Raw genomic sequence first — 17,886 nt, 5'->3', positions numbered from 1 at the left:
ATCCATCCATCCATCCATCCATCATCCATCCATCATCCATCCATCCATCCATCATCCATCCATCCATCCATCCATCCATCCATCCATCCATCCATCCATCCCTCCATCCATCCATCCATCCATCCATCCATCCATCCATCATCCATCCATCCATCCATCCATCCATCATCCATCCATCCATCCATCTCCACCTCTGCAGCACCTCCAAGCAGTGCAGCGGGGGAAACCCCGAAACCATTTCTAGAGCCCTTAATCACCTCTAGAAGGGGAATCTGCTGTCTTCATAAGGACCTTGAGCAGCACAGCCTGGATGCAACAAGGCAATGTCTTTATCTCAGGACACATAGCTTTACAATACAGGAAAAGTGCAGGAGAAAAATAAGCCAATCTTTTAATCATGGTTTTATTGCATGACTCCAGCTCTGGGGACTGAAAGATAAAATTGAATTTGCATAAGTTGCTTGACAGAATTAATGCCCTTTGCTGTTTGTCCTATTTCCTCCAATTTGACCTTAGAGAGGTTAATAACTCATTTTCCTATGATGTCAAATACTTCCACTCCATCACCCAGGAAACTTTGTTCAGCAGCTTTAATCATTCACAATCAGGGTGTTCACTGCATATTTGGCATTTTATTTTCATCAGAAGATTTTCAAAGGAAAATTGCATTTCAACCAGGATCCTTGAGCCAAAGTAAACCTCCAAGGTTTACATCTGAGCCTATGAGATCACCTTTAGCATAGCATTTTAAAAAGACCCAATATTCAGCAATATATTTGTTTTGTTTGTTTTGGTAAATGAGTAACTAAATAATTTCAATACATTCATAGCACCAAAAGTCATTTGTATGGTATGAGTCAATATGTACCTGCTGAGTCAATGTATCACAAAATACAGCTTTTTAACAGAAATTATTATTCAGTGACTCAAGAGAACAAATGAATTAGCAGGGAGCAAGGTCTGCTCTGAGATCAAAAATTATCACACTTCACATTTTACATGGGTGAAGCATCAAGCCTACCCTGCTCTTTCTGCTTTGACTCTTTCTGCTCTGAGGTAACAGAGGTGCCAGGCCAGGAGTGAGGAGAAAAGATGCATCTGCAGGAGAGAAGGTGGCTGTGCATCACATGCAGGAGCACAGAATTCCAGCCAGCATTTCTAGGTCAAATAATCCTCTTTGGAACTTGCTTTTCAGGAACACGACCATCTCCCTTTTGACAGCAGACAACTGCATGGTGTCCATTGACCCCACCATGCCTGCAAACACAGAGAGGTAAGCCCTGCTGCCACCTGCTCCTCCAAAGCTGGCTCAGGCCCAAGGGCAAGGGAGGTGGTTGAACTTGTTCACAGTGTGCCTGCAGAAGCCTTTTGTGTGCAGTGGGAGGTGAGCAGCTCCCCAGAGGGAGGGGGATGGCATTAAGAAATGCTGGCCTGTAACACCAGTGCTGGTTTGGAAGATTTTTACTTGTTAAAGCAGGAGTAATTGTCTGAGGGAAATAACATGCTGCTTTTAGGTGTTTAATGTAGAACATCTGTTCCTATCCCTCCCTGTTTTCTGTCTGAGCTTTGTTGTTCCCCCACTCCTGATTGCTCTGCTAGGTCACAAGCAGCAGATTACTTGAAAAGCAAACACAAAGCCTGAGATGAGTTTAGGTCTCTTCATTGCTGGCTTTGGCCCATATTTCATTATGATTTATCACTGCCATTGCTCTTTTTGATACCGTGTGTGGAGCTCCAGCAGCTGGGAGGGAGCTCCTGCACAGGACAGTGCACAAACAGAGAGCAGAATGAGGTTGGGGCTATTCCATCCCTAGAAGTGTCCAAGGCCAAGCTGGACAGGGCTCTGAGCAACCTGGGATGGTGGAAGGTGTCCCTGCCCATGGCAGGGGGTTGGAACAGAATGATTTTTAAAGTCCTTTCCAAGCCAAACCATCCTATGGTTCTAGGATTCTGTTTCTAGTAAATCACAGGGTTGTACGTTCAGAAAAAGTGCTTATTGCTTATTCAAACTCACAGGTTTTAAGAGAGCTTAGAATATATTCAGATATTTCTTCCTATTTCTCAGGGAGTATGGATGGGAACTACAAACTGCATTTTGAGTGTTGCTTACATCAACCCTCTGTGACTCTTCCAGGTCTCCATACAAAGTGATACCAGTTGTGACTGAGCAGCTCTCAGGTAAAATGACCCTTTTGAACTGAGTCTAATAAAGCTGAATTAAGTAAAGCTGGATTTGCAAACATTTGCATGTGGAAATTATGTGAATTTTTAAACATTTGCATGTGGAAGTTATGATGCAAAAACCCAAAGATGTCAGTGTCATGGTTGTAGCTGCAGCAGAATAAGAAGTGTTTGATCACAGTGTTCTGCAGGAAAGCTTAAAAAAAATGTGCCCAAATTTCAATTTGAGGATCAGGTGAATGGCTGAGTCCAGGAGACTTTCCCAGTGCCTCACTCTGGTCTGGCTCAGCACTCCTGATGCCCTGGGTAAAGTCCTGCATGGACCAGTGGGGGTTTTTCAGGCAAGACAAATGAAAACCTATCCTGCAGTGTTTTGTTAAACCTGTCCATTCCTCAGCAAAGCTCTGCTGGAAAGCTGAGCACAACATTTGTCTCATGTTTTTTCCAAATGGCTGGGGAGAGAACATAATTTCTGTTGTGGGCATGGTAGCTCTAAGTGTGATAAATATTTAAATTCACCTGACAAGATTAAAGAGGGCCTGGGTGAAAGAACACATCTGGAGCACATTCCCCAGCCACAGGCAGGGCTGAAGTGCCTCTCCTCCCACTTCTCCTTCCCTGCCAGGATCACCCTCAGGCCAGCAGCTCTCACACTGGAGCAGAACACTGGCTTGGGGCAATTCCTGTGAGCATCTGGCTCATGGTTTCTCCCATCTGTGCAGCTGCAGCTTCTTCTGCCACTCACACCAGGGCAGCCTGAACACTCTGGAGCCACGGGGAGAGGCTGGAAGGGGCTGCAGCAGGAGAGGAGATCAGCTGGGGACGCTCCTTGGAGCAGTCAAATGGGAAGATAGGAGAGATAAAGGGCATTGTCCTGGAAACACAGAGTGCACAGGCAGAACAGGAGTGAGACAGAACTCCAGTGGGGCTGGACAAAGGAGTGTGCAGGAGTGCTGAGTTTGTTGGGAGGGGAGAGATGATGTCTTGGTGGTCCTGCCTCATCTTCTGGCTTAGGGTACTGAATTATGGATGAAAACAGAGTGTCTGTCAGCACTGCTTCTTCTAGAAGGGGGCACAGGGAACGGAGGCTGTTCTCTGAGGCATCTGCATTGGCAGAAACATCTGGAAAGGAGGATGTGGAGAAGACAGAGAGGCAACAGCAGGGAGATTGTGCATGCAGGGAGCAAAGGTGAAAAGAGAGCAAAGTGAACACGGAGGGTAGGGAGCGGGGAAGAGCCTACCCACAGTAAGATTTGTAACAAGCCATAAACAGGTTCCATGTCAGTGATTGCCAGAAGGAGGTAGTCACAACCAAGGGACATGAGACTGCAAAGGGGAAGAAGCTGTCTGCCAAACTATTTCCTTATTGTGACATACCCTGCAGCAGCAGCATCACTCTCCTGGTCTGGGAGTACACTGTTTGCATTACCACCTGAGAAAAGGTGGGGTGGAGCATGTGGTTCTGTGTCCCAGCTGGTGTGAGTAACAAGTCTCCAACTGCCCCATGACAGAGAAATGAGGTCAGCGTGGCTCCACCAGGGAATGCCACTGACTTATACCGGCTGGGAAGTTGACTGAGGGGCTTTCTAGAAAATACACTCCTTTTTGAATGTAGCTTTTTGTTCCCCTACCATGAAACTAACAGTATATTTTTATAGGACCGTGGATGACTTTTCACACTCTCCCAAGGCCCTCATTTTTCAGCCCCAGCTGACAGCACATGGCTCTGCTTTGTGCAGAGCACAGCTCACTGTGTCAGCAAGATCTCTTTTCGCTCCCTGCATTTCATAAAACAAGGATTTCCAAAGATCTGAGCTGAAGGACAAGAAAAATTCTGGCCATAGATCATCAAAACATAAGACAGAATCTGCTATGGAAAGAGGAAGAAAGTTGAGCTGAGTGTGATGGAACTAATGTTCCTTGGTATCTTTTTCTCTTTCACGTGGCTTGTCATTAATCTTAAGCATTCCTGACATTTTGCTGACAGTAGGAAGAATAAACAGAGTGGGAAATTGTTCTTCTTCATTAAATGAAATAAAATCTCTGTTCTATTCTTCACTTGTCAGACAACTCTGCCTGCATGATCCTGCTTCCCAAAGCAACTCATCCAATTACGTGCCAAAAAGGGGGTCACCCCAATTTTCACAGTGGTGGGAGGTAATGCACCTCTTTTCAGCAGTCTCCCAGGCAGCTGCAGAAGAATGACATAGGGAACAGAGGCTGTAAAAGGTGAGACTGAAAATATAATCCATCAGGAGGAAAAGTATGAGCAGTGGCTTCTATCCAGCAGAGGAGATATCCACCAGTATCCTGCTAAGAAACACTTCTTCATTTCCTGTCCATAGTCATGGGAGAGGGTTGGGAATAAAAAAACAAATATTATTCCAGAGATTGTCGGGTGCAGCAGCAATTGATGTGTCAGGGTCAGCTGTCTGCAAGTGTTAGGGTGAGGGTGAAGGTGAGAGTTAGGGTTAGGGTCAAGGTGAGGGTTGGGGAGCCCTGAGCTGGCTGGCTCTGAGCCTGTGAAGTTGCTGGATCACACCCTGTCCCTCCTCCTATGGCCCTGGACCACATGACATATGGCTATCCAAGCAGAGCATCAAAACCCTGTGGCAAAACCTTTTCTCTTGGTACTTAAATTTCCAAGCCCATTGAGTGGGCATCCTCTCCCTCCCAAGAGCAGAAGGGCTCTGGGCTGTGTCCTCCTGGTGAAACTGGCTCAAAACTCACAAATTGGTGGCTTTGTTGTTGCTCTAATTAGTAGGCATCAGGTACTTACAGATTTGATGGAGGTGACAATTAATTGAACAAACCCTGTTAGCAGCACCCTCTTGAGGGATAGCATTGAAGCCTCTTGCAGTTCTGATAGTGCAGAGAAAGGAGCTGTTGTGGAAGTCAAGCGAGCCTGACCCACTGTGATCCTGAAAGGACAGGAAAACATTCACAGGGACTTTCCTGCTGCTCCAAAGGTAGGGTAGAAAAGCCCAGCACTAGAGATCTGCAGGGATGCTTTTTCCCCTTGGGTGATTCAATAGCTGAGATCTTGTGCAGTTTGGTATTGCTAATGAGACAGAAGCTTCTCACTGTGTCTAAATCTTCTTATTCTGGCATCTCTCTCTTCTCCTTTTGGAGTCTTGTTCATGCTCGCAGCTCAGGCAAGACTGAGGAGGCAGAGGCTGGGAGAAAAAAAATCCTCCTCCCACGTGCTGTTCCTTAGTGCATCCCACATGGATGCATGCACTGGGATTGCTCACCTGATGGGGAATTTGCATGCGACAGCCCAAATTAACCTGAGCTGTGAATTACATGAATCTAGGGCTCAATATGACAGATTCATGGATGTGGGCTTGAAAATCACCCCTTCCCAAGACTTTTGTCCACCTGGCTGCTTGTGGTGATTTCTTTAAATTACTCTGACTGCCCTGATCCAAGCAAACCGCAGAAAGTGAAATGCAGACAGAAACCCGAGCCAGAGGCAGAAGGATTTGTGAGAAACAGGGCAGGAATTCACCAGCCTGATGCTGGCAAGGAAAGGGAGATGCCCATGCCCTCCCAGCCTTGCTTGGCCACAGCAGGAGGGACAGGGGGAAGCCAAGCCACCCCCCCAACCCCACGGACTGCCTGCCCACAGCCTGTTGAGGCTGGCAGGGTGGCAAAGGGAGCCAAGGACAGTGGGAGGATGGAAGTGGCTCCCTGGCCATGATCCCAGAGGGTGAGAGGGGGGAGGGAGAGGCACTGCTGAGCTGGGCATTGCGAGGCAGAGGGTGCCTGCCCGTGGGTAATAAACCACCTGTGCCAGTGCAGGGTCACCTGAGCTGCTCAGCCTGCACCTGGTGCCAGTCTGGCAGGGAAGGTGTGCTCTCCCTGCCAGCCTCCAACCTGGCCACAGCGAGGGTCACAGGAAAAATTGCTGCTGCCATATTCCCCAGCACCTGCTTTCTTCCCAGAACCTGCTGGAGACAAGGCAGAATGGCTCCTTTCTCCACGGTGTGCTGGCCAAGCTCCCTGCTGAGCTTGGCAGAGGCCACAGGGCAAAGAGCAGGAGTCCCTGTGCCTGCTGTGAGCTGGGCAATGAGCCATGGCCAGCCTGGGGAAGCCTGGGCTGGCCTGTCCCCTGCCCACCATTAACCATTGCAGCATCTTCTTGGGGGGTGGGGGGGGGGTGGTTCTAATTGTCATTTGACAGCTGTAAAATACCCAGAGTGTTCTGCAAAATCCTGACTTGCTGAACACCTGCATTTGTGAACACTGCATATTCACAGTGCTGGTGGGAGGAGAGGGGAGAAGAAAGGGGATTTTTTGGGATGCTGCTACAGGACCCTCAGCAAAGTGCCCAGAGCTGCTGCCAGGGCTGCTTGCAGTAGGATTTCCTTTTCGGAGAGGGAATCACAGCAAAACAAATGCAGCAATCTGAGGTAAAAGGTGTCTGTGTGCACCTGGGGCTTCAGCCCTGCCCAGAGGTATTAAAAAAAAAAAAAAAAAAAAAAAAAAAAAGGCAGAGGGTAATGAAGGGAGCAGAAGCACACTTAACCCTCCTGTTCTGCAAAGGAGGGGACAAGCAAGACTAAAATAACGTCAGAGCAATGTCTCATTTTCTTCAGAAACAGGGGTTACCAGAGGTCTTCTCCTCGGAAAGGAAGAGGACAGAGAAATGGATCTTTGTCTCTTTAAGATGAGGCGAACTGCCACTCTTAGTCATATATCTTTACTGCACCCTAGGGTTATAAAAACATACATCTTCATTTTGAAAGTCTTTTATTACATCCATAAACATCAGATTGCAGCTGACTGTTCCCTGGATGAGAATTTCCAAGTACTCCAAGTGAGTTTTGACAGGGGGAGGGAGTGAAAGTAAGATTGTTGGGTTTGGTTTTTTTTTTTTTTTTTACTGGAACAGTGTTTATAGGAACTTGTCAGGCTCTGGCATGCTCCAGCCACTGTCAGAGGGCTGAGCAGCACTGAAGGGAGAGGACACGGGTTTCTCTGCTTTCTCTGCTTATTTTCTCTGTCGGATTTGGTGCCATCCCAGGTGCTGCCCCTGGTAAGTTTTCCTCCTTTCTTAAATAGGACGCAGCGTTTGCTTTGTTTCAGCGTTTGGGTTTTGTGAGAGAACTGGAAAATGGGTCTCTGTGAGAAGAACCAATCTCTCTGTTTTCTCTGCTAGCTGCTCTGCTGGGAGCTGGGGAGGGGGGAAAGGAAAAAAAAAGAGAAAAAAATTAAATTAGATCTGAGACTTTCAGAGCACAGAATGCTAGCTCCAGTTTTGAGACACAGGGGGTAACAGGAAAATTGTTTTGGCCAGCGATGTGAATGCTCTTGACAAGTATTGCTGATGTCTCTAATACCCGAGGAACTGCAAATCCTTTCAACAGGTACAAGAGCTATTATTTAGAAATAAATGGTAAATGCTGGGCTGTATTTCTATCTGATGTGTTTTGCCTGGGTGATAACACTTGTGAGATGTTGCGTTCCCTGGGGGAGGGACAGAAGTATCTGCAGAAATGCCATCAGGGTGTTTCTGTGTGGGGTATAAATAGGTGTTCTGTAATCTGCAGTGTGTTTATGGGTGCACTCAGTGTTTCCTTTCCTTGAGCAGATCCCCAGTGCAGGAATCACTGCAGCACTTTGGGACAGTTTGCATTAGCTGGTGGGGGAAAGAGGGAACAATCCCAAACCAGCATCTCAGGGCTCAGCAAAGGCGGTTTGCACTTGCCCTTTCTGTGTGGACGCACTAAAAGATGGGAAAACATTGCCATCGTACTTTTCCTTCCTAAAGTGTGCTGTCCCTTGAAATCCAGGGTTCTGTTTTGAGGGATTGTTTGCCTTTCCCTGTGTTGGTGAAACTGAAATCCTGAGAAGAGGCTGGGGCTTCATCAGGCTGACTTTCCTGAACCCAGATCCTGAGCTGGGGAGCTGCTGCCACGAGAGCTCCCAGTGTGGCCAGTGCTGCAGGAACTCGGGGAACAATGGGATCTTGACAGGACCCCTGTGGCAGCTCCGTCCAAGCTGAGTTCTCAAGGGAAAAGGGGCTGGGAAACTTGTGCCCTGCTGTGTCCATCCCACAAACCAGGAAGGGCAGACCTCGTCCTGCAGGGACAGCACTTCATCATCTCATGTTTGCCTGGAGTTTGTGCAAGGCAGCACAATCCCTTGGCATTTGCACCAGAAAAATTGGTCTCCAGGATAAAACTGAAAGGCAAGCTGGGTTTTATTTTGTGCTCATGAGCCTGTGGTGCTGTTCGTGGGCGCTCTGTCACGGTGAGCAGGAGTTTTCAAAAGCCAGTTGGGATTCTGGGTGTCCCACCCAAGATCTGTGAAAGGGATCTCCTCTCCAGAAAGTGCTGCCTTAAAACAAGCCACCTCTGAGAGACCCAGCCTCCCAAAAATTAAACTTCTGAGAAACCCTGATTGCAATTTGCAGGAAGAGGAAGGCAGGTGAGACAAGGAGTCATTCCCAAACCCTGTCACTCTTCAGAGGACCAAAACAATTTTTTGGTTTCACCATCAGAACTGGAAGCCTGGGGACACCACTTTGCAGAAGGGTTGAGGGTATGTTCTTTCCTTTCTATTTTTTTCTATCATGTCTCCCTTCAATTTTTTTTTTTTTTCAGACAAAGAAGAATTGTTCCAGAATTTACTGGGACAGATTGCTGAGCAGTTCTCGAGGTAAGAAACTGAACATCATTATTAATTTAAAATGTGATTTCTTTTATCAGCCTGAAGTGAAATTTTCACAGGAGGCAGAGGGGCATTTAAGACATCTTTCAAATCCCACTCTGCCTGCCAAATTTAGGTCTGGGACACGATATTTCCTGCTGACAGCAATACAGTAGCTTAAACCAAAAGAAATTTCGGTGATTATCTTTGATCTAAAAAGGAGATCAAGTTGTAAATGCTCCTTCCCTCTTAGGAAGCAGAAGAAATGCTTCTTTGTTGAGCAGTCAGATCATCATATTTGTTTAATTTTCCCCTTTATCGCCCAGAAATGTCTCTCCTTCGAGAGGATTTCTCAACATCTGTGTAGCTGCTTATTTAATCCCAGCTGGTTTCAATAAGACAGATCAGTCCCACCACAGCAAATCACTAGCATAACTCAACAGGAGGGGAGGAGGTTTCAGAGTGTGCAGACACCAAGACGCTGCTTTTGGACAATTATGAATTATCAATTTAACAATTATCAATTTAACTTTGCTTCCCTGGGGGATACAGTAGCAAGTCACTGCTGAGAGAGGGGGAGATGAAGTATTGTAGAGCCAAAGTACATTCCCAGGGCCATAAAAAAAAAAAATATATATATATATCACTTGTTAATTTTTCTGAAAATCAAACCCAGGTGTGTTTTCTTCCCCAGTGTTAGCATTTCCATGGAAAATTTACCTTTCCTTATGACAAACATGGCTGGGCAGATTAATCACAGAGACACAAATGTGGACATTCCTAGCACAAGTTCTTAGCACCTAGGGTAGGTAGAGCATAAAATGTATAACATTAATACATGAGGGTTTTCTTTCCAGGGTTTTTAAAATCAACGAGCTAAAAACGGAAGTAGCTAATCACTTGGCAATGCTGGAGAAAAAGGTTGAATGTGAGTGTCCCTTTATTCCTATCACAGTGGGAACTGGTGCCTTGTTGTGCCCTCTGACCTGTCCTGCTCCCCAGAGCCCCTCCAATTTCTCTAATCCTTTGTACTTTGGCCGACTTTGAGCCCCAAAGGCCACAGGTGAGGGCGTGGGGATGGTGGGAGCCTGTGGTGGCACTGGTGTGGGGATCAGGGGGGGCTGGCTGGTGCTGCCAGCATCCAGAGCTCCTCCTGTCCTCCCTCTCAGGGGCTGCTGAGCCCTCCACTGAGCTTTGGGGCCATGTCCTGCTGTTCCCATGGTCCTGTGGCACAGGGTCTCCACCACCTACCTCTCCATCTCTTCCTCCCAGCCCCTGGCCAGCCCTCCCAAGTGCCCCGTGGCCCAGGTGTCTGTCACCTCCCTGCACCCAGCAGTGACCCCCCCATCCCTCTGCACCCCCTGATCCTCTAACACTGGGGAAGCTGATCCCACCCTCACTGGGGCATTTGGGCTGCAATTCCAGGGGGTAACACCCTCTTTCTGCTGCCACTCCAATCCTTGCACCGTGACACGACCATTTTGTAACAGTGCAACAGCCAGGTTAAATTCACCCGGTCAATGAACTCCTTTCCTTGTTTTTGGGATCATTTTTTTCCCCTTGTGCAGCTTCTGGGTTGTTTCAGTGCATTATGCAGAACACAGGTCCCAGAGGGGCAGGGAAGGGGTGTGAATGAGGTGCTGCCATTCAGCTGTGATTCCAAAGGACACATCCTTGAGGATGCTCGGAGTTGAAGTCAGGAGCAGGGAGAGCCTTTCCCAGCACTATAGCTGCAGAGAGAATTTTCCCACTAGGGCTGGCTGGAAAAAAAAAAAAATTCTGGTTATGGAAGAAGTTGTTTTCCTATAACTTCCCCTTACCAGAAGCTACCTTGACCCTGCAGCTGCTCAGGGAGACTGATCCCTTTGTCAGCACAGAGAGGAAGAAATGTCCTTATTTGAAGAGCAGCTGCAGGGAAGCCTCTCCCTGTGGCCACCCCAGCCTCAGGCTCCTGGTGCTGAGGGATGTCCACAAAGGGGGCAACCTGCAGATTCCTCCCTGTCTGTTTGGCTGCTGCTTCTGCCAAGGCTCTGCTGGTTTATTCTTTGACCCCCCCCCCCCCCCCCCCCCCCAAAACAAAAGAAAAAAAAAAGGGGAGAAAAGAAAAATAAAAATTAGCTCAGTCACTCTGCATTTTCAGTGAAACTTCTGACCAGCTCCACTCCTCAGGGCTAAATGCCACGGATTAGAGCAAATGAGGTAAGCTGTGGGTCTTTGTATCCCCTTGGCAGCCCAAGCAAGCAGCTCTCCCAGCCAGCCAGGGGCAGCTTTTGGCCTCTGGTGAACCCCTGGGATCCCTGGCACACACTCTGCCTCTCAACACTGGCAGCTCACGGCACAGGAGGGAGATAACCAAGGCATTGATGCCATTCCTGGCAGGAAAAAAAATGAGTACCTGCCCACTCCAGCACTTTATTGGTGGTTTAGGGAAGGGAGCCTGCCCAGAGATGCTGTGCCATGCAGATTGACTGAATTCCCTGCTCCCCAAGGGAGGGATCTCTCCCTCCGTGGGTCCCACTGCTGATGGAACCAGCAGCTGATGGAGCAATCTGTGGGCAGGAGCTCGCTGGGTTTGCCTGTCTGCAATGCACCCATCTGCTCCAAATTGGATTTCCAGGGTTTGCAACAGAGCCCAGTCTGCAGCATTCTGAAATAATTCCCTGGGCTGTCACGTTTAAGAAGGAAAACCATGGGAGAGAGGGAGTATCCAACCTCCCTGCTTGAGCTGGGCTCCCAGAGGTTGCTCTAAGAGCCATGTTTCACTGCTGGATTCAGCCCAAGGATTTCTTCAGACAGCACAGGGTCTTTTCAGAAGGTATTTCTCGCTGCAGAATAATGTAATGGCCCCTTAATCAGTGCACATGACATGGCCATTTATCATTTGCAAGCCAAATGTGGAAAGAATTGTGCTTTTATTTTGCTTTTTCTCCTGCCTCCTTCAGAGATCCTTTTTCCACCACTTTCACGTGTTCTCTCCAGGATTTCTTCCCCAGAGGGGACATTGTGTGTGGGGATAAATGCTCATGACAGCACTACATCTGCACCTCACATGAAATGTTGTCAGCTTCCTTCCCATTCCTGCCTTGAGACCCCACCAGAGATGTGTTTTCAGGGAGCCAAGTCTTTTAGCTGATTTTTAAATCCCAGCTAAAGCTTGTCACTTCCCCTTGGAAAATGAGTCCATGCAGAGCAAGCACTGGGAATGCTTTGTCCCATGGCTTGACTTACTCTGCACAGCAACCCACACAAGAATAAGGAAGCTGGCAAAAAAACCCTTTGCAATTTTTTAGTGCTTCACATCTACCTTAAGAAAATAATTATGTAAATTCTCTGCTCCTCCAGAGAGATTTGGGATGAAAACCAAAGGGATACAACACTAAAAAAAAAGAATGCACAGGGCTTCCAGTTTGCAACAGAACTCCTGCCTGCAGTTGCCTGCCCCACTTCCCTGTCACTCTGATAACTCTGTTTGGCTCCCACTGCTCCAAACAGGCACTGGCCACCAATTAAACATCTTGGCAAATGGGCTACCCAGGAATTTCTCTCATGTGAATGCACCAGTGTGGTACATAGCAGCACAGGGCCTGCAGGTCACCTGCAACTGAGCATCAGCTGTTGAGCAAAGCCCCCAAAAAAGCGCAGGCAGGTATCCAGAATGAAGATATCCAATAAACAGGACAGCAGCTTGCCTGCATCACCACACTGTGATCACCCAAAGAAATTGCCTGTAACAATGACTGACAAAAAATATAAATGTCTCAATGGGATTTTTAAGAGGAGGGCATCCCTGAAAGCAAACATAAACCAACCCCCTTTCCCTTTCCTCTCCTAATAAATGGCATTCTGGCCTTGGTTCATACACATTTCTTTCCCTTTTCCCAGTTCCAGCTGCAATCTTTGTTGTTACTCTCACAAAGGAAAACAAACCTGAGATCTCTGCTTATCTCCAGAGCTGTGCCCTTCAAGGCAGGGTATTATCACTTACATGCTGCTCTCCAGATAAGTGTGATCCAGACTGTGATTTTCTAAGAAAGTTGCTGAATACTGATTTTCTGATTGCACTGTTCTCTTGAGTTCCCCAGCCACGGCTCATCCATGCAAACACCGAGTTCAGTAAACAAATGAGCTGTGAAGTGATTGCATGTGAATGACATGGACCTAATAAATGGTTCCGTGTCCTTGATCACGCTGACAGTTCAACGAGGGGGAAAGAAAATGGAGAATTATTCTCAGTCTCAGGGAATGAAGTGCCCTGATACATAAAAAGGCAAATCAAACTTTTTGCCTCGTGGCTCTCACAACTACACGCAGAAGGGAAATATAGGATTTTCTGTGCTGCATGTAGAAATAACCTTTGATTACAGGATTGATTGGCAAAAAGAAGTGACAGGATTTCAATAGTTTTTTTTTTTTTAAAAAAATCTATCATTGGAGCCGAATTTTCAACATTTCGCTCTCCCTCCTGCATTCTCGGTTTGGTTTTTCTGTATCCAGCAATGCCTCTCAGAGCTCCTTAATGCTCTGCACGAACTTCCGAATTAAAACCTTTTATCTTAATGGGAATTCTAATCCTACCGGGACATGTTTGCATAGCCGTGCTTATCATCCCATCACGGGAGTGGGTTTGTTTTTTGTTTTTTTCTGCTCAGGATTTCCTCTGATTTCGTGCTCTACAGCCGAGAAGTGAAGGCACCAGCCTGCTGCTGTGGAAAAGCTGAGATGTTATAGCCATTCAGTGAATTAAAGCTCTATTATCTGCATGGGCAGCAGGGAATTCCTGTGGGTTTCCAAGATCTCCCGCCTTGGCAGCACCTGCACGTGGGAGAGCTGAGGCAACCTGTGAGATCTGGCTGCCTCCCTGGATAACCCCGCTGGCAGAGCTCGCTGAAATTTTGCACCATTGTGAAAGGAGATCCTGCGACTTTTCACCACGGTAACACCCCTGTTGTTTCCCTCTGTTGGCAGTGGAAGGCCTGAAAGTGGTGGAGATTGAGAAATGCAAGCGCGACATTAAAAAGATGAGGGAGGAAATGGCAGCAAGGAACAGCAGGTAAGTTCTGCTTGGGACCCAACCACAGGAGTAAGTGGTTTCAAACCCTAATTCAGCATTTCCACAGAATTATCTCCTGGGCTTAGAAGTAAAATAAACCATCAAGGACAGTGGCTTTAATTTACCACTTGAAGATTTATAGCCATTCACCAGTTAAATTAGTTTGGTCCATGGGAATAGAGAAGAAGGTCTAGGGAGTTGTCACCATACAGAATGGGAATCCTTCATCCTGATTTACTGGGAGAGAGAGAGAATGGGAAAAGAACTTCTGCACAGTGTAGCCTTTGGTTGGGAACCAGTTAGCACTCGAATCAGCTCCAATATATTCTGGGGAATTACCAAATAAATATGTAGCAGCTCCTCTAATTATGATCTCATGCTATTATAAATCATCTGTTTCAAATGCAGCGAGAAATTGGGAATTTACTTTCTAATACAAGGGCTCATTGTGATGTTGAAGCTCAGTTTTGCTGTAATTAAAACACCAGCAGAAAAAATTGCATTTCGTACGGTGCGTGGTCTCAGCTGGAAAATGCCCCCTGTGTCACTGAAGTGCTCCACGAGGACAAACAAATCATCACTGTGAGACTGGGAATACTTCTGGGAAGGTTGCTGGAGAGGAATATACCATGCTGCTCAAAATGTGGGTGAAGGGGATTTTTCTGAGAAAATGTTGTCTTGACAGTCTCGGGGTCAAATTGTATGACCTTTAATCAAAGCTGTTTACTGCTGAGGGCAATGGAAGATGTGCTAAAAGGTTCAGGCTTTATAATCACTCGATTTTATAAATGTTGCCATCCAGATATGTCAGGAGACGCAATGATAATTCATTCCCATGAAGTTCAAGGCCAAATTCAGCTGTCATATTAGCATAAATGCAGAGTAACATTATTAACCACAGATGTGTGCCTCAGTTTTATCCCAGCAGGATGGAATGCAGTTTGCCCTGTGACTTGTATCAATTCTTGCTGGGGTATGTGGAGAAATCTCATTAGAAAAATCCAAGCCCAGGCTGGCAGCAAATGCAAGAGCATGTGTGCTGATTTGTGCTGTGTGTGATGTGAGAAACGTGTGTGTCCATGTGTCTTTCCTTCAGCTGTGGTAGGGAACTGGCAGAGCTGAACACTGATCCACAGGTGGACAAGGAATTAGGTCCAAAAAAAGAAATCACGGCAAGTTTGTGTTCTGTCAGTTGCCACCTCACCACATCAGAAAGTACAAGACTGTCCCAGCTGCCATGACTGATTCCCATCCCAGATCCTGTCACCTTCCAGTCTATATTTTGTGGTCTAAACAACAACCTGTTAACAAGAAAAGCCAGAATGGGGGGTGTTCAATCTGCTCAGTGCAGCTGGCTCCAGCTGGGGTGTCACCTTCACCGAGGGCTCATGCTGAGATGTGACAGGCTCCAAAAGCCAGAGACCAGCAAGGATGTGAGGCTGGAAAGCTGTAGTGAAGATGGGTGTGGGGTCAGCTGGGCACAGACACCCACCCTGGCTTGCTCTGAGCTCACACTCCCAGCTGCTCTCGCTGGAGCAGGAGCAGGACCCGCTCTGCTCAGCATCACTTCGGTGCTGTGTCCATATGGCTCTGTCACAGCTCCTCTTGGTTACCTTGAGCTGCATCTCCCTCCTCCCAGCTGCTCAAAAACTCCTCCTGCTTGCCCAGAATTCTGCCCACGATTATCTTCACCCTTTGGGTTCGGGACCCAAAGCAGCAGCTGGATGTGGATACGGGACTGAGAGGATGCTCCTTGGTGGCTCCCATCAGGAGCTGCTGTGGAATGAGCTGTGGTTCCCTATTCCCAAGCCACCCACAGCAGCCAGGTCACCAGCCTGGGGTGATTCCAGCTTAGGGATGCTTCACTCCAGGGTGGCTGAGCAAAGCCTCTCCTGTTGGCATGGGATATGTGCTGGAACGGAGGCATCCCAGGGAAGTGGAAATGTATTTGCTCTCATTTAGACCTGTCATCCCTTGTGCAGTGTCATTTGCTAGATAATGCGTTGTGGTTGCAATTAGGGATCCCATCTAAATTTAATTAATGTACATAAATATGTGTGAGTGCCTGTATTCCTTCAATAAGATCACAGTGTGCACAGCTGTGGATGTTTATCTGTTCTTATATTTGCTGTTACATTACCAAATGAGAGAGTAAGGCTGGGCAGCCAGGTTTACAAAAGCACAGTGATTTGTGCATCTCTCTGTTCAGAAGAGTGAAGCAGTTCCTTTTGCATCCTCCTCAAACTGCTTTTTTTTTTTTCCTTGTCTGCTTTTTGCACTCACTACCGGCAGATGTTAATAGCATTGTGGTGTCATTTGAAATCTTGATCATTTGCAGATACAGTTTTACATTTGTGCAGGTCTGATGCATCCTGGCTCTGGTGTGTTCCCCAGTGTGCTGGGATGAAGGCTTCAATATCCTACTACAACTGGGAATTAGAGATAGCTTGTTGACCCTCAGCTAACCCTGGCAGTCAGCTCCAATTAGGGCAAGGAATGCCCCAATCTCACTATTTTTATCCTACTAATACCCCACACAGTGGAGTTCTGAGGAAACAGCTTTAGAAATTATTAAGACAGATTTTCATCAACTGAGAATCTTCTTAAACAGGGCAGGAAAAGGCAGCTGGTTGAAGTCAGCTAACCACCATGAGCTGTAAAATGACATAACTTCCACAGGATTCAAAGACTGCCACCAGAAATGACAGCAAACATCAGTGTCAGGAGAACGGAGACCTGGACTAATTCCCAACAGAGAAGAGAATCACTCAAAAGAGATACAATGCAAAGTGCAATAATCAAAAATGCACAAACCGAGTTAATGGAATGCTTTGCTTGGCTTCTTTTGGGAGGTTTCTTTTTGCTTCCTTTGGCAGGGGCTTGAAAACTGAGAGAGGATAACCCAAATGTTAGGACTCCAGGGATAAACCCCTGGAAGTGCTCAAGGCCAAATTAGATGGGGCCCTGAGCAACCTGACCTAGTGAGCAGCATCTCTGCCCACGGCAGGTTGAGTGGAGATGGATGATTCTTAAGGTCCCTTCCAACCCAAACCATTCCATGACTATAAATGCAAAATGTAAGAAGATCAGCGTCACATGAGAGTTAATAAAGTCCACGTGGACAGCTACCTGGGAAAAGACCTGCAAGGACATCAAATCCACCTTGTCACCCAGCCCAAGGACAGAGGGCCACGTCCAGACCTTCTTTGGACATCTCCAGGGACGGGGACTCCAAACCTCCCTGAACAGCCCCTTCCAGTGCTTGATCATCCTTTCAGTGAAGGAATTCTCCCTAATGTCCAGCCTGTCCCTCCCTGGCACAGTTTGAGGTCATTTGGGAGAAGAACCTGACCGTTGCCTGGCTGTACCCTCATCAGGGAATTGCAGAGAGTGATAAAGTTCTCCCTGGGCCTCTGTTCAGATGGGAAAAACATCAGCTTGGCTTTTTCGTCTGCAGAGGAAAGAAGAGTAGATAACTGGCAGTGTTAATAACCAAGCAAGTGTTAATTACCTATAATTGCTGGCAGTGGCACCCTTTCTCCAGGATCAGGGAGCCAAGCAGAGCTCTTTGCTTTGCCAAGTCTGCTGTTGTCTCATTTGAAGGGCAGCTGGCAACGAGGTCAGACCATCTGAGTGGAAGTTCTTATGGGCTGCAGCAGGGCTCAGTGGGTGCCTTCAGCAGTAAATCAGCAGGGGTGTGCCCATGCCCATGGCCAGCGTGGTCCCTGGTGGCCCTGGAGAAGGATGCCATGGACATCAAGCTGCTCACTGGAAGTTACTTCATTTGAGGAGGAGTGGTTGGGTATCCATGGATACATGCCTGAACTCAGATGCTTCTCTCCTGGATGCAAATAGACCGAGAAAAGGCAACAGGGGTGTTGCACAAGGGGATAAAATCCTAAGGAGGATCACATTTTCAAAGCATTTGAACAGCACTGCATTAGAACGGGAGAGGTTGTGGAGTGGGGTGGTTCTCTGAGGGGTGGCTACTGGGAGAC

The 17,886-nt window shown here is 47.3% G+C and overlaps 1 protein-coding gene across 1 annotated transcript in view; it reads left to right on the top strand.

The window, feature by feature from the left end:
- PDE9A (phosphodiesterase 9A) overlaps nucleotides 1–17,886 on the top strand; it is a 48,228-nt gene that overhangs the window by 14,594 nt on the left and 15,748 nt on the right. Inside the window, exons 3-7 of the mRNA XM_062515205.1 lie at nucleotides 1,196–1,273; nucleotides 2,135–2,178; nucleotides 8,793–8,847; nucleotides 9,696–9,766; nucleotides 13,804–13,888. Of these exons, the coding sequence (XP_062371189.1) occupies nucleotides 1,196–1,273; nucleotides 2,135–2,178; nucleotides 8,793–8,847; nucleotides 9,696–9,766; nucleotides 13,804–13,888 (333 nt within the window). The remainder of the gene's footprint in view (nucleotides 1–1,195; nucleotides 1,274–2,134; nucleotides 2,179–8,792; nucleotides 8,848–9,695; nucleotides 9,767–13,803; nucleotides 13,889–17,886) is intronic.

The sequence above is a fragment of the Cinclus cinclus genome, chromosome 2 (assembly GCF_963662255.1).
Source record: "Cinclus cinclus chromosome 2, bCinCin1.1, whole genome shotgun sequence".
Classification (NCBI taxonomy): domain Eukaryota; kingdom Metazoa; phylum Chordata; class Aves; order Passeriformes; family Cinclidae; genus Cinclus; species Cinclus cinclus.
Note: the sequence above shows the minus strand (reverse complement) of the source record. Positions and strands in the feature narration are given on the sequence as shown.